Below are 23,921 nucleotides of genomic sequence, written 5' to 3'. Positions count from 1 at the left end.
ATCATCAGTTAAACCCTTATATTATGATTATGATTTTTTTTTATAAAATAGAACGACTTCAACTACAGTTGAACCACAGAGTACTTTTTACTTTTTGATACTTGGATGTACAAAGTAAACGTACATAATCAAGTAACACTGAAAAGCAGAAGTATTACATTTTTTTCTTTTTGAACAGTGTGGTAAACGTCTTCTTACCACAGAGAATGAGAATACAGATATGTGACCTGAAAACCGTATTATTGTTAGAATGCTGATTTTAATTGTCTGATTTGTATGTTTTTGTGAAAGCGCTTTGTGAAGCTGCTTCTGAAAGGTGCTATATAAATAAAGTTATTATTATTATTATTATTATTATTATTATTATAAGTTGATTTTGAAACGACACGGGCCGGTCGCTGATTGGTGACGCAGCTGCTCGCGCGTCGAGCGGCGCATGCGCAGACGCCCGGCGGTGTGTCGCAGCAGCCTGCAGGACTGAAGGAGGAGCAGCGGCAGCAGCAGCGCGAGCCCGACGGAAGTAACCGCCGCCGCCACGGAGACGAGAGAGCCGTCGCGTCGTTTCCTCCTCAAGCGGTGAACTTATGCCCCACGATGTCGGGATTCGACAGCAACCCGTTCGCCGACCCCGTGGACGTGAACCCCTTCCAGGTGAGACTCGGTTTATTTGTTGTTGTCCCTTTCGCGAACAAAGTATTTGTGTCACGGTTTTCAATTTTTTTGGAGCGGAGACTGGAGAAATGCTAAGCGCAACAGAAACCTGTTTGGTCGGTTGCTGGGTTCGGCCGAAGTATTTCCTGACTTGACTGTCGTGCCTCTCGTGGGGAATGACACGTTGAATCTGTTTGGTAATCTTTAATTATAAATATCTGTACAGGTGTGTTCACCTGTGTGTGTGGTGGGGCTGTGAACTCACCTGCCCAGGTGAGTTCACCAACAGGTGCCCGCCGCTGCTGCTGCTGCTGCTGCTGCTGCTGCTGCGGCGGCGGCGGCGTCACGTCGCGGTGGCTCCTCCTCAACGCGCCACTGATCTCATACCAAATCCTTGGTTTAGAAAAAGAAACACGGATCTTGAAGAAAGCAATGCGAGGGTTGCGTGACTCGCTGGGCTTTCATTGCTGCGGTGGGCTCGCGTCTGTCTAGTGTAACTATCCCATCTCAGGTGTGTTTTCATATCTAAATAGCTCCAGGCTGAAATGTTTCACAGGTGAGCACATATGTGTCTTGGTGATATTAAAAAGCACCGGTTGTCAGCTGAGACCTGCGACACTCTTGTTTTAACTGACATCGAATGTGAGTCAGGACCAAGAGTCTATAAATAGTTGATGTTGGCCGAGACTCGACGACGGTGCGTTCAGGTGCTCTTCCTTCCTGGACTGGAGGCTGCTAATGTGATCATGCTAATGTAGCCCCAAGTTATTATAATTGTTTTTAAAGGACATCATAACTAGAGCCGGACCGATATATCGGTTGGCCGAGGATATCTATTGTATAGATTAACAGTTCTATGTATTTGGTTGTATTTGTGTTCTCAATTTATAGTTATTTAAGATAAAGTTCATGGTTAAAGTGAATTATCATGCCTCAATTACATGTCTTTGTCATGAAGGTTTCATAATGAGATTTTAAGAGTCATTGACCGATTAAAAAGAACAAAAAAAAACAGTGTGTATTTATATATATATATATGTCGGCTGATGTATCGATATGTGGAATCTTGTACTCCCAAATATCGATATCGGCATCGGCCCCCAAAAAATCCATATCGGTCGGGCTCTAATCATAACACGTGTTTTGTCTTTTTTTCAGGATGCCTCGGTCACACAAGCCACCAGCGGAGTCACGGAAGGCACCGGCGAGTTCAACCCGTTCTCTGCTGCTGAAATGGTTTGCACCTCTTGTTGTTTTTAATGTACTGTAACTACTGACGGACAGGATTATGAGACAAATGGGCCTCTGAGCACTGACATGTGAAAAATCCACCCATTCACCCAGCCTACTAAAGCACAAGATCATCACAACTGAAAGAAATTGATAACAAATGATAAGTGTAGTCACTGTGTGTGTCACTGTGGTTGTTTTGCATCTGTTTGTGATTGTTCTGTGTCTGTGTGCTCATTTTGTTATTTCATGTCTCTATTCTTGTGCCTATTTTTCAGGTCATTTCCCATCTGTTTGTAGTCATTTGACAGATTTCCCTAAAAGGAATGTTAATAACAGTCACTTCAAACAAAGATCTGGACCTCAGGTCCCTGGGCCTGTGCCTGATAGGCCCATTCAGTAACCCTCCAATGGATGTATGATGTATCCTTGTCACCATCACTGAGACTTCATATATCGTTTTTTTTTGTTAAGAGTCACTGCTTCAATTGTTCCACAGGGAATCCACTCTGGCACGACTATCCCCATCTCTTCAGTGGCCTCTCAACCTGCGGTCCTACCGACCTCCTCGGAGCAGAGCGCAAAAGTGAGTCAGACACACATTGAATTAGCTGGTGTGAAATCCCATTTCAGACATTTTTTTATATTTCAGTTGACATTAACCATCCAAAGTGCATCCGTCTTTGGGTACCGCAGGAAAATAATAATAATGATAATAGCACTTAATAAATAATTCATTTTTGAGACCAACATTAACATTAACATTTGAGAATTGGAAAAAAATCAGACAAATCAGTATCGGCTAATAGGCCAGACTGCGTGTGGGAGGCCCTCGCAAGGTCTTACCCTAATTTGGGTTATTATGACCCACAGATTGTGATCAAAATGTGTAAATTGTGTACACATTTTACAATTGAAAGTTTTTTGGTACAAGATATTGTCACGTATCGGCCACATACACCAGTACTACTATTTGATTGGATTGTATTTCAGGAATATTGTTCAGAAATGTGTCTTGTGTTGTAGCGTGTACACTATTTCGCATGCATAACAAAAACAAAACATTGAATCAACAAAAACAAATCACACAAACACACTGTATATTACACCAGACATTAAGAATACGTAGCTGCACTGGAATCAGTTACTTACAGTACTTTCACATTCAATGCTTAGTCTGCTTTAGTGTGGGGTGCATGTACCGTTGCCTCTAGTGTAGTTCATTAATTTCCCAACACAGCGCCACTAGGAGGAAAAGTGACAGTATTGAACACAGTGCTTCTCTTCTGTCACCCACCAGGCCACTGTGACTGCTGCCCAAGCGAACCTGGTCAGACAGCAGGAGGAGCTGGAGAAGAAAGCGGCTGAGCTGGACCGGAAGGAGCAGGAGCTGCAGAACAGGAGCACGGGCAGAGGGAACACCGGAGGTTAGTGGCTGCAGTTGCTTTAAGTTGGTGGGTGTGAACGCGTATGAAAAATAAGAACTAACACAGACACTCGTAATAATAATAATAACTGTGATATCTTTGTCTTGTCAGCTAAAGAAAACAACTGGCCACCTCTACCCAGCTTCTCCCCTGTGAAGCCCTGTTTCTACCAGGACTTTGAGGAGGATATCCCCGAAGAATACCGCAGGATCTGCAAGAGAATGTACTACCTCTGGATGTGTGCGTACACCGTCATGCTCAGTTCTTCCTCGGAAAACAAAGTGGATTGTTTTTAAATATGTGAAAAAGTCGTAGATCTGAACGATAGTATGGTTTTGATCTGGTGATTTTTTTCCTTTTAAAAACTAAAAATGAGGTAAAATCAGATTCCTGTATCAACACTTCCTGTTTTGTTGATGCTTTTGAGCTGGAACCAGGATTACTGCACACATCAGTGCAAAAGAGTTTTACTTTACAAACGAATCTGATTTACAACATCATCATCATCATCTTCAACCGCTTATCCAGTGTCGGGTCGTGGGCTGATTTTCAACATAAATTATATACATATTTATATTCCCTATAAGATATTGATTAATCAATAGGCCAACTGACAACCCTGACTGTTTATACAATCATGTAGAATATTTAATAACCACAATGACATGAATCATAGAAATATTCTTGGTTGGGTGGGTTTCTCATGATGTGAATTTGAATTAATTTGAAAGTTCATTCAGTTTGGTTGCAATTATTTTTTTAAATCCAGCAGAGTCCAGGAAACTTGACTGCCATTCCGAACCCGTTGAAACCATCATCAAACAACCTAAAACCAATAATGTCTTATTACATAATATTGGTTAAATGTAAAACATCCCTCACAGCTTTTAATTCCTCTAAAACAGCACAGAAGATGGTTCACTAGAAAATCCACACTTTTTTTTTAGTAAAGTCCCTGTAGGTTGAACTCTTTGACGATGGTTACTGTTGCACTGTTCCTCAGTGAGGTTCATTTGTTTCCCTGCGTGTCTCAACAGTCCACAGTGCCACGCTCTTCCTCAACGTGCTGGCCTGCCTGGCCTACTTCACCGTAGACGCTTCAAACGGTGTGGACTTCGGTCTGTCCATCCTCTGGTTCATCCTCTTCACCCCTGTGTCCTTCGTCTGCTGGTACAGGCCCGTCTACAGAGCCTTCAGGTACTCTCTTTGTTTGTCCTCGCCTGATGATGAAGTATTCCTTTATTTAAATTATCTACTGGACTAGATCTAACCATTGTGTTGTAGCAGCAATAGAAAAAGGGATACACGCAGAAGAACTAGAAGCATTAAAAGTACAAAAAGTTTAGAAAATAATCACATTTTCTTCTTTACAGTTCAGTATTTTGTTGTTTTCCACAAAATTTGAATCTGAAACAGCATTTAGACTTTCACTGGACTCCAAAAATACTACAACTAGAGTAATATCAGCAACGTAAAGTTTCCTTGAAGTTCGACAGACGATTGTTTTGGTCTTTTGGACACGAAAATTGATTTACTGGTATATGTAAATACAGTAAGGTAATTGAGGTTTAAATTACAGATCGTGACTCATTTTTGTGACTTGTATTCAATTTAGAGTAATATCTGATTGTCTGACAACCTCCTTAAATACTTAACAACATCAATAACATGTCCTCTGTGCTGTCTCTTCTCCCTCCCCAGGTCTGACAGCTCCTTCAGCTTCTTTTTCTTCTTTTTCGTCTTCTTCTTCCAAGTGGCAGTGTACATCATCCAAACTGTGGGCATCCCCAGGTGGGGCAACAGGTCAGTGGCAAAATCTTTTTTTTTTTTTTTTTTACTGCAAAGTCACCTGCACGTTTGGTGAAAATCTGAAGGTTTGGTGTAAATGCATGAGATAGTTAATAGTTAAGATTAGATTTCTATTTTCATAAGTAAGAACGAGTCTGTTGCACTCTGCTTCGGGTGTATGCGTGTTGTACCTGTGGGTGTGCATGGGTCAGTTATCTTCATTTTCATCTACTCTGTGTGTTTGTATGTGTCTTCCTGCCCTGTATCTCCTCTCTTGCATCTCTTTGACAGATCCCCGCTGCCCTAACTTGTCTGGGTTGCTGCTTTGTAAGTGTGTGGAACTTTTCTCTTTGGGATTCTTCGTATATTTTATAATATTTTAAGGCTTTTTCTGTTTTCCATCATTCGCCGTTTCAAGCTTCATGCTTTTCCATTGGTCAGGGGCCTGGTAAGGATGTTGAGTCATTTCTCTTTAAATTCAGTTATCTTCATACTATTTCGTTAATGCCGGAAAAATGTATATCTGTTGTATACTGTACATTACACACACTCACTGTAGAGAATGTGTGAAATGACCCATGGTTAACTGTTTGTGCTGTATGTCTCTGCAGTGGATGGATCACAGCGATCAGCATGATCCGCTTGAATTTGGCCGTGGCCGTGGTTATGTTGGTGGTCGCTGGTTTTTTCACTGTAAACGCGGTCCTGGCCATCATCCTACTGAAAATGGTAAGCTGTGTAAAAAATGTTACAACTTTTCTCTTCACAAAAGGTAATTTAGAGCTCTGTGTCCCTGAGTATGTTACATAACCCTAATTTTAATGTTTTAAAGTAAATTGCAGTCTACACATACTGCATTTTTGCAGAATAATAAAATATATATATATATATATATATATATATATCAGAGCCCTTATAATTAATTCAACTTGCCCAAAAATAGAAAGTCAGACATGGTGCAACATGCATATATAAACAAGGGTTTTTCAACACTGTGGCTTCATATTGTTTATTTTCACTCCAACTCAGTGAGGCTGCGAGCAGATCAACGAGCGAAACGTAACAAGAGAAACAAAAAATGATTGTGACAAAATAAACAATTTGAACAACAGCTGCAATGAAAAGGGCATCGGAGGGAATATGAAGATTTAGAAACGGCTTAATGGATCTAAAGATTCAGAAATACTATGACCATGTTGTTCTTCATTCTTTTCTACAAATATACCATATGCTCTTGCTGTGCACACACCTTAAAATACACACAGATAACCAACTATTTTTTGTCAAATGAAAAAGTTCGTTAGAAGAAATCAAAAACCTTTAAAACTGTCCCCAAATAATCTGCTTTGCAAACTTATCAAACCCATAGAGAAAAATAACTCATCTTGAATCCGTACCAGAAGCGAATCTCTTGCTCCTTTTTTAAATCGTGACATCTGACAAACTTTGCTTAACGTATGTGAGTCATCATGTGATCTCATTGTCCTCATTTCCCCCCAGGTGCACTCGAAGTACAGAAGGACAAGTGCCAGCTTTACGAAGGCCCAGCAGGAGTTCTCCCAAGGAGTCCTGACCAACCGAACCTTCCAGACCGCTGCAGCCGGTGCCACCTCCTCCGCTGCACAGGGAGCCTTTGGCAGGAGCTAGGGGAATAAGACCGTTTCCCTTAAGGCTAGTCTATTCCTTGTCTAACTCACCAGTCTAGCAGCGACCCCGACATTGTTCAATAGGGAGTTTGATTATTTAATGAAAAGGCAAATAAAGGTGTCTGCTTCCTCCACAAAACTTTTAAAGACAGTGTGCATAATTCAAAGGAGAAGCTAGAGGGTGTTGCACATCCATGTAATGCTACTGAAGTCTTTACCACCCCTCATCGGTAATACAGAATGCTCAAACTTAAGGCTATCAAAATTCAATTTATTCTGTGGAAATGTAGGCAGTCACAAAAATGTCAAATGGCACCCACTCATCGCAACATAACTTCTGGAATCCATTTAACACATCAGTCTACGGATGAGGTATCTGTGGAGCACCACTGAACAAGGCTGGGGTTTAGTGAATACGTGCAATTATTGAAGTCTTGTCACTGTTAAAGACGCTAGTGTAAAGTATGATGTTTTTTAAAATTTTCTGCTTCTGATAAAAAATGACGTACATCTCAAAAAACATACACTGCACAGAGGGTTTGGATTATTTAAAAAAGTTATTTGACATGAGAAAGTTTTATCATCGATGAGTGACGGCTCCACATCATCTATGTACTCTATGCCTATTGTTGTCATCACAACAGCATGGATAGCCTCTTAAAATGAGAACATGTTACACGAAACGCCGAACATTTTTTAACTTTTCCATGTATATAATGCCGTGTTGGATAAACTTGTGAGAAATGAAGGTGACGGGATGAAGGTTTTTTCTTACTGCTGTGTTTGATCCACCTATTGATTTAGATGAAGTGAGACGAAAAGCTCCTCTGGGCGCAAAATGAAGAAGAGAGGTTCGACTCGTACCGTATGTCATATTTTTAATTCATGTTGAGTTGTTAGAAACTATTATTTTTTGTCTTGCTGTGATTTATATGAGAGATAAGGTACAAGTCTATTAATATAAAGTTGCTAACATAGTATGGAATTTAGATGTATTTACTTAAAAAAAAAAGAACAAGAACATTAATGAGCAGAAACAATACAATATTTACCTGGTCACAGAGAATGTATTTATACTGTAACAGTGAATCACTTTGGTTAGGTGTGACCTCAGGGCCTTTCATGCTGAAGTAACCTACCAATTTATGTTGCAAGGCTGTTAGTTATTAATGTTTTGTCTGATTTTGTTTGTCTTCGTAGAGAATTTTTGTTTAATGGTGAAGTTTCCCCTTCATGATCAGAATGCGTAATAAGATTTGTTGTACATATTGGTGACTTATTTAAAACATCTACTGGAGGGGGTTTATTGTTGGCTTTTAACTTTCAATAAAAAAAAAAATTCTTCTCTCTTGAAAGTTTAGATCATGTTTCTGCATAGCTTGCTTAGTAAAGATGTATTTATACTGTCAATGCCAAATGTCTTTCCTACATGATGTAAAATATGCTCATACGGAGGCACTTTCTTCATCTGTTTAAAAGTGCAGCTACATAACAAAGTTATGTTCACTGTTATACAGTTGTTCCTCTAATTAGATAGTTCTCAGTTCTGCTGTGTGTTCTGGGACTGCAAGTACAGCGAAGAAGTAAACAGAGCTTCAGGTGCGTTCACTGTTTTTTCTTTAGTATTTCAAATCTTAATGTTGTATTGGCTATTAAACTGCAGATATGCAAAACGATCATCTCCATAATCACTGCAAAGTGTAAAGGAACACCCCAGATGTAAACAAACGGAGGGAACGCAGCTGTGTGGGGCAACAGTTTATTTAATGTGCAAGAATATTACAGCAGGTGCAGTGGATGGAAATCTGCTGTGGGAAGCATACATGTAGTAGGATACAGACAAACTCTTATCAGTAGCAATATTCATTATCGCAGGTGTGAAGTCATGATTACCATATGTCGCAAAAAGAAGTCTGGTTTTAATATGTGTATTTGTCATAATTTTTTTTCCCACAGCATGCCCCTTAAAAAGATATTCCAGGGGTTCTCAAACTATACAGAAAATGTTGGAGATTTGAAGAGGAGTCACGGAGGACAGACATATGGCTAAGTTATTGTTTGTCAGCACAAACAAATGTTACATACACAAAACGACAAAGACTAATGGCTAATTCGGCTTTGTTTTCTGAAATGTAAACAATTATAGGTAAAAAGGGGGGAAATGAGACTCAAATTGTGCCTTCACATGGAAACTAAATTCATAACTTTCTTGTAGGTGAGTGGATGCTGTAAATGTTTAATGAGATATCATACAAAAAGTAATGCAATTATACTGAAAAAATGGACCTATTTCAATTGGCCACTGCCCGTCTCGGCCCAACGTCCGCATTCCACTGATGTATCCATGGCAACAGCTTCTTGTGTCCATCATCCCAAGATGGCGGACCAAGAGGCGGCGGCGGCGGTGAGTGCGGAGCCCGAAGCTTCTTGTCCTTCACTCGAGTGATCGTATCTGTGAACATGTCGCTGGGGAGCAGGTGGCAGCGCGACTCTTGTGTCAACTGCACGCGATGATCCGCTTCTGTACAACGTTCGTAAGAACGCGCGTTGTTTTAAGAACGTTAGCTAGCTGCCCGGCTAGCGGCACCCAGACGGGGCTAAGTCGATTAAGGCTACAGCAGCAACAGCTAACGGCGGTAACTGGCTCTCTGGCTCTAATCCCACTGAGCCAGGGGGGCGAGCTGGAGCCAGGGGGGCGAGGGGGCGAGCTGGAGCCCGGGGGGGGCGAGCTGGAGCCCGGGGGGGGCGAGCTGGATCCCGGGGGGCGAGCTGGAGCCAGGGGGCGAGCTGGAGCCCAGGGGGGGCGAGCTGGAGTCAGGGGGGCGAGCTGGAGCCCGGGGGGGCGACAACAGACCGGTGGAGGGGACGTGACGGGGTCATACCCCCCGCCGGCGTTAGTCCACCTCTTCAGTCACTGATCCGGAGTCACCTGTGACTCTTGACGTGTACCGTTCAACATGTGATCGGATGAAGGGAGTGTTAATACAAGCGATCAACGAGTGGGTCAGACGTGTGCATGTGCCTGCATCTAACGGCTCTAAAGATGGCCCCGTCACACAACTGGTCTGAAGTGTAACCTCGTGAAAGCAATGTGGACTGGAACCAAGTACATTTACTCGAGTTGTGTACCTCAATGCAATTTGTGGTACTTGAGTACTTCTATTGTATGCTACTTTTACACTTCTGCTCATTAGTGAACAGTATGTTTCAGTGACAAATATTGTACTTGTTGCTCCACTACTTTTCTTACCTACTTTATGTATGTCCAGTTGTGGTAATGTTTGTATTCTTTTAATAATATGAAGGATTGTTAGATGAATGTGTCTTTCTGTGGGGGAAAGATTCCATCCATCGTCTGGGGGGGGGGGGGGGGGGGGGGGGGGGGCTGGAGCCAATCCCAGCTGACATTGGGCGAGAGGCGGGGTTCACCCTGGACAGGTCGCCAGCCTATCACAGGGCCACACACAGACGGACAACCATTCACTCTCACATTCACACCTACGGTCAATTTAGAATCTCCAATTTACCTGACCCCATTCTGCATGTGGAAGTGGGAGAAACCCGGAGAGAACCCAGAGAGAACCCACGCGTACACGGGGAGAACATGCAAACTCCACACAGAAAGGCCCTGGTTGGTTTGAACCCAGAACCTTCTTGCTGTGAGGCGAAAGTGCTAACCACTACGCCACCGTGCAGCCTCTTTATGAATATCTCTTTATTTGGAGATGTAAACCGTATGCTTGAGAAATATGTGATCCTCACAGGACAATTTGAAACATGATCAACTATTTTTTTTTTTTAGACGAGCTAATTACAATGCATCGCTATTGATGAAGCTACAAGTTTATGAAACGGCTCAATGTCGCTCCACCTCGACCAGCTACAACATTAAAATGCTGCTTTACATAGTAATGCACCAGTAAAAGTCCTCCCATCATATGATATACTGTACAACAGTAAAACACTTACAGGGGGACTTTTCTGCATATTGAGTAGTTTTACTGTGAATATTTTGAGTAAATGTTGATGAATACTTGTGTACTTAAGTCAATTTTTGTGTCATGATAGTACTTAAGAGACTGAATCAAGTATAATGAATCAAAAACATATACAGTATTTTTTGCAGGGATGCACCATCCATTAGCTGTCGATTCTGTGTGCGCGGAAAAAAAAAATCAATTTCACAGCAGTAAAATCACAACAACAACAATTCAATTCAATTTTATTTGTAAAGCGCCATATCACAACATACATTGTCTCAAGGCACTTGACATAGTGAGGTCAACATTACAATATTACAGGGAAAACCCAACAAATCCCACAATGAGCAAAGCACTTGGCGACGGTGGAGAGAAAAAAAATCCCTTTTAACAGGAAGAAATCTCTGACAGAACCGGACTCAGTTGTGGGCGATCATCTGTCATCTGTCATCTGTCATCTGTCTCGACCTGTTGGGGTGAGGAGAGAAATGGAGAAGAGAGGAGAGGTGGGCAGAAAGAGGGTGGGAGGAGAGACAGCAGGAGAGAGGACAGTTGTACAACTGCCGCTTTAATCTTCACCAGACTGATACTTATCATTACCAAAAAAAAAATACAATTATGTTGTTGTTATTACTAGAACAACAAAGAGAGAAACAAGCTTTCTCCAAAATCGCTCGCTGTCCCTTTAAGTCTGTAAACAAAAGCTCTCATCAGTAAATAAAGATTGCACAGATTGTTTGTGTGTGCTGCGCAGATTAGTATCCTCTCATTTCGCATCACACCTCAAAGAAGCCTTTATCTGGAGAGTGGTGTTCTTTATTGAATTGAATGAGTTTTGGGGGGGGGAAATTGTGCCGAACGCCGCCTTTGTGCCTCTTTAAACAAAAACTTAAGTAGAGCGTTGTTACTACATTATTATCATTAGTAGTATATGAGGTGCAGAGCAGTGGTATGGGAGTTGTTCCTGTGCAAATGAGAAACTCAAACGTGTACAGTTAGTCAGTGCAGAGCAGTTTCTATTGGAAAGGACTGTAAACATTTGATATGAAGCGACTGGCTGTTATCTTCAAACCAGCTGCAGGTCCCTGGAGCGAGACGCGCAGCCCAACATAGTGGCACATTCACCGGCTCATACAGTGTCTAACTGAGAAAGTCATTTCCATTGCGTTTCCATTGTGCATCAACACAGTTCCAGCACTCGTTTCACTCTCTGTGAACTTTGACCTGCATTTCCACACACGGTCTCTTATCAGATAGAAAAAACATTCGAGAAACTCTTCCTGGGCAAATACGTTTTGGTGGAGCCCGCTCATGGGAAAAACTCTGATACTTTTATGCTTTGTAACCCAGTGTATGCTGTTCCTTATTTTTTTTATTTGTTTGTGTGTTATGTTTGGTATAAAGTTTTCTAATCTTCTAATCTTCTATTCCAGCTCCCGGTTTCTACGGAAGCCAAGAAGCGACGGGCACCCAAAGGTACAGCAAGAGCCGACGCTCGCAAGTAATCTTACGAAATGGTTTTCATTCAGACGACACAATTTTCTTTTACCACACCCGATATTTTGTCAATCATTTCTGACTATTTTGTCTGTAAACTCATTAACGGATTCTGAAAGAGGGAGTCTGGAACGAATCGTCCTGCAGAGGTCACCCTCACCCTTCTATCTACTTAACTTAAAAGGATTAAAGTGTGGATACAGTGAGATACTGAACCATGTTCCAGATATTTCTCAGTTGGTCATTGAGGTTTCTTTTTTATTCCTAATTTTTTATACAATGTTTTTGAAATGATCTGCTGATAGTGAAGGGTCCTATAGGGACAATTAAGTAAATGCTACTGGATGGTCTTGTTTCCATGCAGTGATTCTTTCATGTCAAGCCCTTACTGTGGTGCACTTTGTATAATTTAAGGAGACCAATCAAATCAAAACACAAAGTAATGTTGTGTAAGTTAAGATGACTGAGCAATTAAGTAATAAAATCAGAAAGTCAAATTAGATTTTTTTATTGGTTAATGTAAGAAATGTGTACAGTTCTGTATAAGTGAAGCACTAAAGCACTCAGAGCCCCATAGCTATGAATTTCAATGCCGCTTATGACTTTGATGTGCGGATATCAGAGAATAAAAGAGCCATTTAGAGTACATACGATAGAATAACCATACGATAGCATACAAGATTAAAAAATGAAAACTACAGCTGAGAGATGGAACAGATGCTCCACACATGCGTGAGCACAGACGTCAGCGAGAAAAAAATGGACATTATAACTTTAACACTATCTTGTAAATGCAGCTTCTGAGGTAAAATACAGTACAGTGGCCGGCAGGTGCGTGAACATGAAAGTTTATGGCTTGTGTGATGTTTTGAATTCAAACTATGATAGGGTGAAAATTGTTCCAAAGTCATATTGGGTTATATAATGCACACACACAAAATGAATTTTGTTATGCACAACCAATTAAGGTACAAATAAATGTTCACATCCACCAGAAAGTCCCAAAATCAGTTTCTTTTTAAACACCAAAAAAAATTTAAAAAATAACGCCATAGGCGTCAGGTAATTTCACCTGTTTCCAGTCCACCATGTTCCATTCAAATGCCTGGGAGGAATACGTGTTGGAGGCCGAATATGAGACTAGATAACTCTACGGGACAGAGGATGTTTGAAGTTTCTCGTGGTGAAAATATTCAAAAATTATTTCCATTGGATTTTTCATTACATTCTCCCCATGTGTCTTTTGATCTCAGCACGCCTCTCCCCCCACTCTTATCCCCTTTTAACAGACGGTCGGAGCACATGGAAGGCAAATCTGTCTTAGCATTAGCCAGATCAAATGTAACAATGAGAAAGAAATTCCTCCGTGTTTGGGATGAAGTTTTTTCGAGAAGGACTATATTTAGAGGGGGATCTCGTGCTGTGCTCTTCTTCCTTTGCTCCCTTTTTCTACCCGTCTTTCACACAGTTGTTGCAGGGATACATGTCACACGCATGTGTATCCCATCTCTGATTTGTCTGTGTCTGTGTCTGTGTCTGTGTGTGTGTGTGTGTGTGTGTGTGTGTGTGTGTGTGTGTGTGTGTGTGTGTGTGTGTGTGTGTGTGTGTGTGTGTGTGTGTGTGTGTGTGTGTGTGTGTGTGTGTGTGTGTGTGTGTGTGTGTGTGTGTGTGTGTGAGTGAGAGAGAGAGAGACAGTGGAGCACCGCAGGGCCACAGCTGAAACCCGGAGACAAGAATATTATTGCTTTCTCAGCAGGAAGAAAGCGGATTAGGTCGCCACAAATAGGGCCGTACCAAAATCTTGACGAGTGCGAACGTGTGAAGGGCCATGCAGCCGCACGCGCTCGGCGATGGAGAGGATTTCTGTGAAGTAGTTGGAAGAGACGCCAGTTTTTTCTCACAGCATATCAACAGAGCGCTTGAAGCGCTGACAGATAAAAAAAGAAAAAGAAAAAAACAGAAAGGAGCTTTAGTGTAATTCACTCTGTGTTTCTATACAGGCGGTTCATTAATGATATCCCCCAGTGTCAGTGGCAGACTCAAAGCCTCACACTTCATTTTTTTTTTTTTTTTTTTTTTTTTACATCTCGTCGAATCCTATTTTTAGCGTCTCATGGAAGGTAGAGGGGCGCAGGATAACAGGATTACCAGACTCAAACTCACTCGAATTGTAATTGTGTTTGCTTTCCTTTTTTGAAATGAAATGAAATGTTGCACTCCACCGGGAAGACGACTTGGGAGCATTGTGGTTTTGGCTTCTTGAGGTTACCCTTTCTCAAAGATGGCTTTTGCATTGTGCTCTCTCCCACTGCCTCCGTCTTTCAGTATCTTGTACGTGTGCGTGCGTGCGTGCGTGCGTGCGTGCGTGTGTGTGTACACCCCTATCTGTTCTGTCACAAGCACCTGGCTTGCTGGAGACATTGTTGCCCTGGCAACGGGTAAAATACCTCAACCTAGCCGAAGACATTAAAAGAGAGAAGAGAGAGATGGGGGGGGGGGGGCTGTGTTTGTAACGAGAAAAGAAAAAAAAAACTTGCTTACAAGGTGACATTTAGAGAGCGGCTGGTGAATTGATTATAGTTAAGCCCGGGGTTTTTGGTTGAAGTGTTAACATCTATGTGTTAACTGTCAGATCAAAGACTTGCGAGAGACTGCAGAGGGAGGGCTCTTTTGAGGATTATTTATTCAGTTGTCAAAATTAAAAATAGTCCAAATAGACAGACTCTTATTAGTCAGAGCCGTCTGCTTGTAAAAGCCAAAACTTGCTAACAAGCCAAAGATTTCACAGCGCGTCTGCCGATTTGACTTAAATGAATCTTGTGGGTTTAGGTTTAAAAGAGTTACGTCTATGTTAACCGTCAGATCAGAGACGTACTAGTGACTGGGAGAGGAGGGGCACTTCCAGGATTAATCATTCACTTATCAGTGTGAACGAGACATAATCTGAGCAGCAAAAAAGAGGAATGATCTTGAAAAGTTTCCCAGATTAATTTTTTTTAAATTACACTCTCTCTCTCTCGTCGTATTGTGTTCTTCCACCCAGCTCCAGAGCTTCCCATTGTGGAGAGGAGAAACTGGCTGATCCACCAGCACTACATCCTCAAAGACTACGAAACCTGTAAGGTAAAGATCCTTTATCTTTCCATGTTCTAGTGTCTCACTGTCTCACATATTGTACATGGTTCTGTCCAACACTGTACTTCATTGTGGCCTCATTCATGAAACGTGTACTTGAGATGAATTAGTCGAATACTCCTCAGTCTTAGAAGATCAAATTAAGGTAAGGGGATAACACTCTGTCTGTTGAAGTTGACATATTATGCTCATATTCAGGTTCATACTTTTTAATTAGCGTTACCTAATGTTCAGAAAAGGCGTCCGTGTCCTCACACTGCACATCCCTGCAGCTCCTCTCTTCCCCCTCTGTCCAAAACTGATTAATAACTGTTTTAAGCAGTTTTCTTCCTATGTGTGTTATATATAAGTTTTTTGTTTTTTTTAAAATTATGATTCTATTCATATGTGATGAAATAAAATCTACCTCAGTGGATGAAATCGTCTGCCGTTCTGTTTCCATGCAGGCGAACATCAAAGAACAACTCCAGGAGACTAATGGAATGTGTGAATATGCCATATATGTTCAAGGTTAGTTGTCGTTTTCACACTTCGCCTATGTGGTAGTCGATGCCGAAGCCCCCCCGCCCCCCACATACATAATTCAGGTCCCCAAAATCTGGTCTTTGGACCCCATGCTGCGCCTTTGATTTTCAATGTATGTTTTTTTTATAACTTCCTCATGTGAAAGATCCTCTCTTTTTGGTGTGTTTTCATTTCTTGCCGCAGCACTAATCTTGCGTCTTGAGGGCAAGATCCAACAGTCCCTGGAGCTGTTTCAGAGCTGCGCCATCCTTAATCCCAGCAGTGCTGACAATCTCAAGCAAGTGGCCAGATCCCTGTGAGTCTTCTGCCCCTCAAACCCGGGGCCGCCCGCCCGCATCCACCCCGCCTCCATTAAGTAACAAGACAGACTTGAAAGGGAAATATACAGCGATATAACGAGATGAACTGCAGGCCAGTTATGGGAAGCACTTATTCTCTTTGCTGTAGGGAAAAATTAATCCAATCCCAGTGATACATTTCAACTGTTGCAGGATTTCAAGAATAGCTACTCAGCATGCAGTGATTAAGATGAGTTCATTTCTCAAATGGATCGTTGTTGTTTATTTCTTTTCGTAGATTTCTCCTGGGAAGGCACAAGGCAGCCATTGAATTCTATCATGAAGCTGCGAGGCTCAACGAGAAAGACTGGGTACGAGAAAAGAAACACTCTCCCACTGAGTTCCTGCTTTGTCTTTGGTTTGGAAGGGGCAAGTTTTCAGGGAGCCTCTGGCATCTTTCACCTTGAAGTTCTCTCAACAAACCTGATACGCTTTTCTCTTACTCAGGATTTATCAAAAACAACTTCAGGATTCCTCTTCCAAACTGCTCCAGCCCTATGAAACCTATAAAACTGTATTAAACTGACCATGTCGTATCAGTATCCACTCACTTCTTTGTCTTAATTGTCCCCTTCTGCTATTTCTGTCAGTAATCCTGAATAATTTGTATTTTACAGAGAGCTGGAAATTAAATTTAACTCAGCCCTTTTTATCCAGCCCCGTTCAGTAAAGCACGCACCAACAAACCCGTGTAATATGTTGACATTTCCTCACCGCAGGAGATCAGTCACAATCTTGGCGTGTGCCATTTCTTCATCAAAGACTTCAAAAGTGTGAGTATGGATTTTACCAACATTAAACATTACACACGCACACACGCAGAGATATGATGGCTTTGATCTTCTGTCTCCGTCAGGCTGAAGAGCATCTAAACATGGCTCTTCAGATATGTAAACACGACAAGACTTTCATGATGCTCGGGCAAGTTCACCTGCTGGCCGGAGAGACCGACAAGGCCATCGACGTGTACAAGAGAGCGGTGGAGTGAGTCGAGTTCAAATGTGGACAATGTTATGAAGCGTCGAGTCGACATGTAAAGAGGAACGTGTGGAATGAACCGATCGCTCTAGACTCTGTGTACGGCATTTTGATCCTGTATATATACACTCAGGGTGCATTTGTGAAAAAGCAGAATGGGGGGGGGGGGGGGGGGGGGGGCTCGATCAGGTGTCACAGGGTGGCTTAGAACCCCCAACCATCGGCATGGTTTACACTGCGCTGCACGCACTCGACTGTCTTGACCAACGTTACACAAGCTCAACAAAACAACACATACAAGAATTAAATCCCCCTTCCAAGTATTCGTGCTTGGTGACACTTTAAAAAAAAGCTGTGCATTGATCAAGGCTAATGGAACCAGGATCATTAGGTAAATTAAGCGCAATGTCTCCACGGGACGAGCGCTGACAGTGGGTGGTCCATTTCGGATTGTATCGATCTATCGCAATATAGACTGTTCCGGTTACAGTGCTTTACTTAGTTTAAAGTTGAGGTATTTTATATGGTCTATTGGTGAAGCAGCATTGATCACTTTGGGGGGGGGGGGGTTAAAAATAATTCAGGAGAGGTTGGGATATGAACACCGGAATGGGGGGGCAATCCCAAGCATCCCCCCCGGCAAATTGCACCCTGCATATACGTCAGTCCATCGTAATTATTAAATTTCACGTTCAGAAAAAGTTTACCAAGTCAAAATATTTCATCAAATCCAAATAATAGGAGAATGTCTTATTAAAAAACAGTTGCACAGCCTCAGCTCGAAAGCTTTCTTCATGACGCCGCTCTGTCAAGCGACTGCCGTAAAACATGTTTCAGAGGAGGTTGATTAGTTCTTAGTGGTTCCCTCTTTATTAATGTAATGATATTTCAACTAGTGGTCCTCCTTCAGTCTCACACAGAAAAAATTCCAGCTTTGCCACATCTTGAATCCTGAACTTGTTCGGTTCAGTATAAGTTCTATTCACGTGTAGAATATTTAAACATCGGGTCATGGCGTAAATAAGGAAATGACACCAGTGTCTGTAATTTAGCTCATTATGGCTGCCTCCTGTTGGGGATAGATGAATTAATCAAGTGCCCAATGCTAGTGTTCCTTTTTAATGAGACATACCACTGTGAGTCGTATTTTAACGCCGATCTGCCTTTTCTTTTTTCTTTTCTCTCTGAGCCATATTGTACCCCACAGGTCATAATTAATACTGCACAATTATGCTGAATCAAAGCCTGATTGAATAATCAGCAGATTCCCCCTGAATATCAACTATGTTTGCGCTGGAATAAACGAGGAATTAAATGTAATTACGGGAAGAGATGAAGTGACATTTTTTCGTCGCCTCATTCTGAATTCAGATACTCCCCGGAGAACACGGACCTCCTGACGACTCTCGGCCTGCTGTTTTTACAGGTAGGTGGATTGAAATGACGTGTACACAAGCACGACAGAGTGACATTTAGGTGTCAGAAACATCTAAAGGAGTCTAATTTTCCTGTGTTTATATTTTACTTCAGCTCGGGAAATACCAGAAAGCTTTCGAGCATCTTGGAAATGCCCTCACTTTTGACCCCAACAATTATAAGGTAGGCGTGTGCTTGGACCAACACAATGCTTTGGTATAAACTGTGTTTGCTTCGGAGCTTCCTGAGGACACTGCACACAACAGGAAGAGAGAAAGAAAGAAGCAGTTATAAGGTCATCCACTGTCAGGTGCTACAGTCTGTCTTTCATCATGTGCTGTCTCACAGAGAAACATCCTCCTCTAATCTCTCTCTAATCACTGTTTTTATTCCCAGGCCATCCTGGCTGCAGGCAGCATGATGCAGACCCACGGCGACTTTGATGTGGCCATGAACAAGTACCGGGTGGCAGCGTGCGCGGTGCCCGAGAGCCCCCCTCTCTGGAACAACATCGGCATGTGCTTCTTTGGGAAGAAGAAGTACGTCGCTGTGAGTAATGTCGCTGCTGCCGCTGCCTAATGAAGGACTTAATGATGGTGCAGCTCGTGACAAAAGAAAAAGGCTGAATGTTTGAAATGTGTCTGAGGATATCAGTCATTGCATAAGTTAACGGAAAAACAACCAGAGGGGGAATCCGGTTTCAAACTGCCGTAGTGAAACTCGCAGATCAAGGCTGCTCAGAATAAACCATGGACCGGATTTTAATCTTTCTACATCAGTAATATAGTGCACACAGCTCATGTACACTATACATTACCTTACTAATGTAATATGTTAGAAGCCACTGTTTGTCCACTGCTGCCTTCCGTTCACTCTAAAGTGACTGCGTCCACAGTGGAAGAGATCAGACTAACTGATCAATTTAAGAGCCAGACAGATGAGATCATATTAATAAACCCATTTCATTGGTACTTAATTTGTTCCACACGCCCGCGTGGTATCATAAATCCAGAATTGTCCAGAATCTGGTTAAATTACTTTTTTTTACTTCTCTTTCCCATGGCTCATTTTTTTTCCCCCCCCCACAGGCCATCAGCTGCCTGAAGCGAGCCAACTACTTGTCTCCTTTCGACTGGAAGGTGTTGTACAACCTGGGCCTGGTGCACCTGACCATGCAGCAGTACGCGTCGGCCTTCCACTTCCTCAGCGCAGCCATCAACCTGCACCCACGGATGGGGGAACTGTACATGTTGCTGGCAGGTGCTGAATCAGAGAGACGGGAGAAATGATTGAAAATTGTATTCGTAGCAGCAGCTGTCATTTGACCTTTTAGACTTTACAAAAAAAGCTGTAAACATGTAGTAGACAGACTTTTTTTAAATGTTGTCTCGTATTTCTGATCAACAGTTGCTCTAACCAACCTGGAGGATGTTGAGAATGCCACCAGAGCGTATGAGCAGGCTGTGACTCTGGACGAGTGAGTCCGTCATACATTCTACCTTGGCTGTTACAAATCTGAATTTGAAACTGAATCAGTTTATTGAAATTTTTCTTCTTCCTTGATGATCAATTTCTTTCAGATCCAACCCTCTGGTTAACCTGAACTTTGCAATCTTTCTCTATAACCATGGCGAAAAGAAAGGAGCTCTGGATCAGTATCAGGAGATGGAAAGGAAAGTCAACCTGCTTCGAGACAGCAGCAGCAACTTTGAATTTGATCTGGAGGTACTGCTCTGTACTGTACTGTCTGTCCTGTTGTTGAAGTTATTACTTGTTGTCAAGTCTCACTTTTCTTCTCTTTGTTGTGTCTCTTACAGCTGATGGACATGGCGCAGAAGATGGGAGCTGCCCTGCAGGTGGCAGAGAGTCTGGTGTGGACCATACCAGGCAAGGACTCCAAATCCAAGCCCAGCTCGGCAGCGGCCACCAAACCCCCCGGTGCCGCCCTCGGCACTAACCAAGCCCTGGGTCAGGCCATGTCTTCGGCTGCGAGCTACAACAAGAACATCCAGCTACCGACGGGTACAAACTACCAGTATGGTTTACTGTGTGTTAAGTTATCGATCAAATGTGTAGGTGACGTGTACACTAGGCGTAAAAAAAAAAGGGGCAAACATCTCTCTGAAGTTTGCTTTGAGTACAGATTCAGAAATGAGGTGGAAAATCCCTGCGGAGAAGTCCAGTAATTACACTGGCAGTGTGGTTGACACATTTCACAGCCTCCACCTCTCTCCATTAAACCCAAAGCCCAATTTTTTCATTTAAAAACGGGAACTTAAAATTATCTCTTGCCCCTCTCTCTCGAGTCACAGGCTCTTGCCTGCACTCCTGCACCAGATTGAATATGTGGACCAAGGCAAAATGGAATATGTTGAGAGAGAGAGAGAAAAAAATAAATAAAGGAGAAGCTAACCTCTGGCCAGGATATATTCTTGGCAACAAAAGAAAATCTGAAGTGTGAAAAAAAATGGCACACAGGTAAATTCAAGGCTACTCTGAAATGACTCTCAGAGGCGGGAGTGCTTCTCTTCACGAGAGAGAGAACGTGGGCTGCCTTTTTCCACCACTTTTGTTTTGCTGCGAACAAACAGAAGACCAGAACAATGCACGTTCACCGACTTGACGTTTCACATACAGTACTTGGACAGCTCCGACAATAGAGCTGCTTTACATAAAACAAAACAAAACATGTTGTGGATATACGAACATAGCCTGTGGGTGTATCTTACAGCTCGTTAAGATGCGAGTGGCAGGGAACGATAACGCCAGAGATATACGATTTAAAGCGGAGGTTGTATGTACAGTGTATTTCTTGTCGCCGTGCTGTAACGACTAAACTGTAAACTGACTTTGCTGGAGGTCAGGGTTCATCTGCTGTGTGGGAAAACAACTTGACCCTGAAGGTTGGCTAAAGAAATCAAACAAACTGTCATAGAGTGCATTGCTGAAGATGAGATTTATTCGGAGTTATTTGTTCAAAATCTTTCAAAAGGTAAGTTCTGCGTGTACTGGCTGACTTGTTTTGACAGGCGTTCAGTAGCCTTCTGCATCTCATCTCATGCCGACAGATGGATATAGTGAAAAACAACAAGTGTTCAGTCGGTGGGCGGATTTTTTATTGTCAGAGAAATTACAAATGTGCCGTTACAGCGTCAAAGCTGGTCGCCCGTACTGCTCCGTCACCTTCTACAGTGGTGAGGCTGAACCGTTTAAACACCAAGTCGATTTTTAACCCATCTGCGGGATTTCACGACAGGAAAACGCGGCGCGTGACACCTTCGTACGGCCACGTTGGCATGTGGAGGACAGAAATAATGTATCTCAAGGGAAGTTCCTGGTCAAAGGAAGTCTGATGTAAACTCAATTTAATATAAAATGCACTCCAGCCCCCTGCGAACCTTAAGGGATAAAGCGGTATAGATAATGGATGGATATAAAGTATTTCACTTTTCTTAATTCACTGTTCAATTACATTTGGCAGAAGCCTCAAAAAAATGATGTGGTGTCATGGTTTCAATGTTTCTATTGGCCTCTAGTGCTGCACATTTAAAGTTAAACAGACCTTAACGTTTTGTGACCTGCGAGTTGGCCAGCTTGATATTGCATTGAAGCAGGAAATGCGTGCTTGAATGTGTCCGCTGTGTGGGCTGGAGAGAGAGAGGACCGAGGCCGAATGGAAATGAGGATGTGATCAAATCACAGTTTTGTTTCAAACAGTTTGGGGGATTTCAAAAAAGCCTTTCTGAGCGACAAAAATCCATTCTCATGCGTCTCTGTTTTTTCATTCCTCAGGAGTTCCCAAAGGCCCCTCCATGCCCCTCGAACCAGAACCCGATGACGCGAAGGCCCCAGGCCCGCCCGCTGATCCTCCAGGCTCCCCACAGCCCGCGGAGTCAGACAACCCCAAACCAAGAACCTCCAGGAGGAAAACTAAGGTGGAGGAATGAATTAGCTTGGTGGGCTCCAACTTGTTTTGACATCTTTATCATCAGATCAATATCATATTATGGAGCGAAATGAAGGTTCTCCAACAGCAACCAAGCTCTTTGTGGTTTCCCAGCTCCTTGGGAGACACGAAGCCTTGATTTATAGGCTTCTGGTTTACGGTAGGTACATGCTGCACAGGCACTTCATGCCCTGCACAGTCATTTTACTTTACACTGAAAAAGGGCAAGGTCAATGTGCACTTCTGTCATATTTATTTTCAGGAATATTGAATGCCAGTTACATTGCTTATTCCTTTTTAAAAACCAAAAATTTGTTCGCGTAAAAATCAGTGTAGATGTAAAAAAAAACAATTCAAATCGATGTTGCAGTTAAAGAATGTGTGGGGTAATGAAATACGTGCATATGTGCAAGTGTTGATACTTAGGTGAGCTTAGCAATACGGTGAAATACTGACACTTCTGACCAAATGTGAAGAAAATGCTGTGACAATCACAATGTGAGGACAGAAAGAAGGAAGAGTTTGAATCGTTACAGGATGTCGCTCGTTTGTATGATAGGGGTTCATTTTGAGGATTGGGTGTAAATTGTGATATCTGGTTTTATATGTAGATACATGTAATGTTTATAGAGTAATGTATTTCATATTAAAGAGGAGAGTTTAAATGACACAACTGCTCTTGCCTCTTTTATGAAAGTCCAAGGTGTGTTTTATTTTAATAACTGTGCTATCGTCATGATGATTATTAATCGATCAACTGTTGCAGCTCTATATAAATGTTTTGATATTCTTTTGCATACGCAGTATACAGGATGTGTGTGGGCTGTGATAGAATGAGATTCTCATCAAGCCAAATATCCACTAATGATTGTGGGGAAAACAACACAATTAACAGACAAACTGTTGTGGTGCAAGATGGGACCTTGTAAAATATCTGCACCAAAGGTCAAATATAACAAAATGAATCATGTGTATGAATACACATGATTAAATATGCACCCCCTTCGACTGAGCTACTGAAAATACGGAAGACAAAGAAAACTGCATTTAAAGAGGTCAAAATTCAATCTGCGCTTCATAAAAAACAAAAACATTAATACCCAAGCAGCGGTTTACTTGTTAAAACAACCGATAAGGCCTGCAAATCCCAGAACCGTCTCCCTGTTCGCTGTGTGTGAACTTGACTGAGATCATTAGCTGTGAGCTGATTCCATTTGGGGACTTTGGGAGAAGTCCTGGGTGCAGCAACTAAACTGGAGAGTATTTTTTAAAATAAGATGTTTTAAATGGCAATCGCAATTTACGTTGGCTTCAGCAAGTTGAGAGAATTCAACTACCCATAAAATGTCATTATTGTGGCTCTT

General features: G+C 42.2%; 2 protein-coding genes across 7 annotated transcripts; both read left to right on the top strand.

Annotated features, from left to right (window-relative positions):
* Nucleotides 1-461: 461 nt before the first annotated feature.
* scamp2l (secretory carrier membrane protein 2, like) lies at nucleotides 462-8,097 on the top strand. 2 transcript variants are annotated; one of them, XM_035628271.2, is made up of 10 exons: nucleotides 462-651; nucleotides 1,810-1,887; nucleotides 2,381-2,467; nucleotides 3,182-3,308; nucleotides 3,420-3,548; nucleotides 4,346-4,505; nucleotides 5,010-5,111; nucleotides 5,708-5,825; nucleotides 6,597-6,767; nucleotides 7,547-8,097. In XM_035628271.2, exons 1-9 carry the CDS (start codon nucleotides 595-597, stop codon nucleotides 6,741-6,743), a joined length of 1,005 nt encoding a protein of 334 aa, XP_035484164.1. In that variant the 5' UTR covers nucleotides 462-594; the 3' UTR covers nucleotides 6,744-6,767; nucleotides 7,547-8,097. The 2 variants fall into 2 exon arrangements, with proteins under 2 accessions (XP_035484164.1, XP_035484163.1); XM_035628270.2 differs by having other exon boundaries at nucleotides 463-651; nucleotides 6,597-8,097.
* A 966-nt stretch (nucleotides 8,098-9,063) lies between these two features.
* On the top strand, nucleotides 9,064-23,227 carry bbs4 (Bardet-Biedl syndrome 4). Of its 5 annotated transcripts, none has more exons than XM_035628266.2 (16): nucleotides 9,064-9,146; nucleotides 12,156-12,223; nucleotides 15,263-15,342; nucleotides 15,801-15,864; nucleotides 16,063-16,174; nucleotides 16,456-16,528; nucleotides 16,937-16,990; nucleotides 17,074-17,201; nucleotides 18,567-18,621; nucleotides 18,726-18,794; nucleotides 19,008-19,160; nucleotides 19,700-19,871; nucleotides 20,019-20,088; nucleotides 20,192-20,336; nucleotides 20,429-20,633; nucleotides 22,404-23,227. In XM_035628266.2, exons 1-16 carry the CDS (start codon nucleotides 9,079-9,081, stop codon nucleotides 22,556-22,558), a joined length of 1,671 nt encoding a protein of 556 aa, XP_035484159.1. In that variant the 5' UTR covers nucleotides 9,064-9,078; the 3' UTR covers nucleotides 22,559-23,227. The 5 variants fall into 5 exon arrangements, with proteins under 5 accessions (XP_035484159.1, XP_035484157.1, XP_035484160.1 ...); XM_035628264.2 differs by having other exon boundaries at nucleotides 9,074-9,146; nucleotides 12,156-12,198; XM_035628267.2 differs by lacking the exon at nucleotides 9,064-9,146 and adding an exon at nucleotides 11,338-12,073.
* The last annotated feature ends 694 nt before the right edge of the window (nucleotides 23,228-23,921 follow it).

Source organism: Scophthalmus maximus, chromosome 4, assembly GCF_022379125.1.
Source record: "Scophthalmus maximus strain ysfricsl-2021 chromosome 4, ASM2237912v1, whole genome shotgun sequence".
Classification (NCBI taxonomy): domain Eukaryota; kingdom Metazoa; phylum Chordata; class Actinopteri; order Pleuronectiformes; family Scophthalmidae; genus Scophthalmus; species Scophthalmus maximus.
This window is presented reverse-complemented; position numbering and strand designations above follow the sequence as displayed.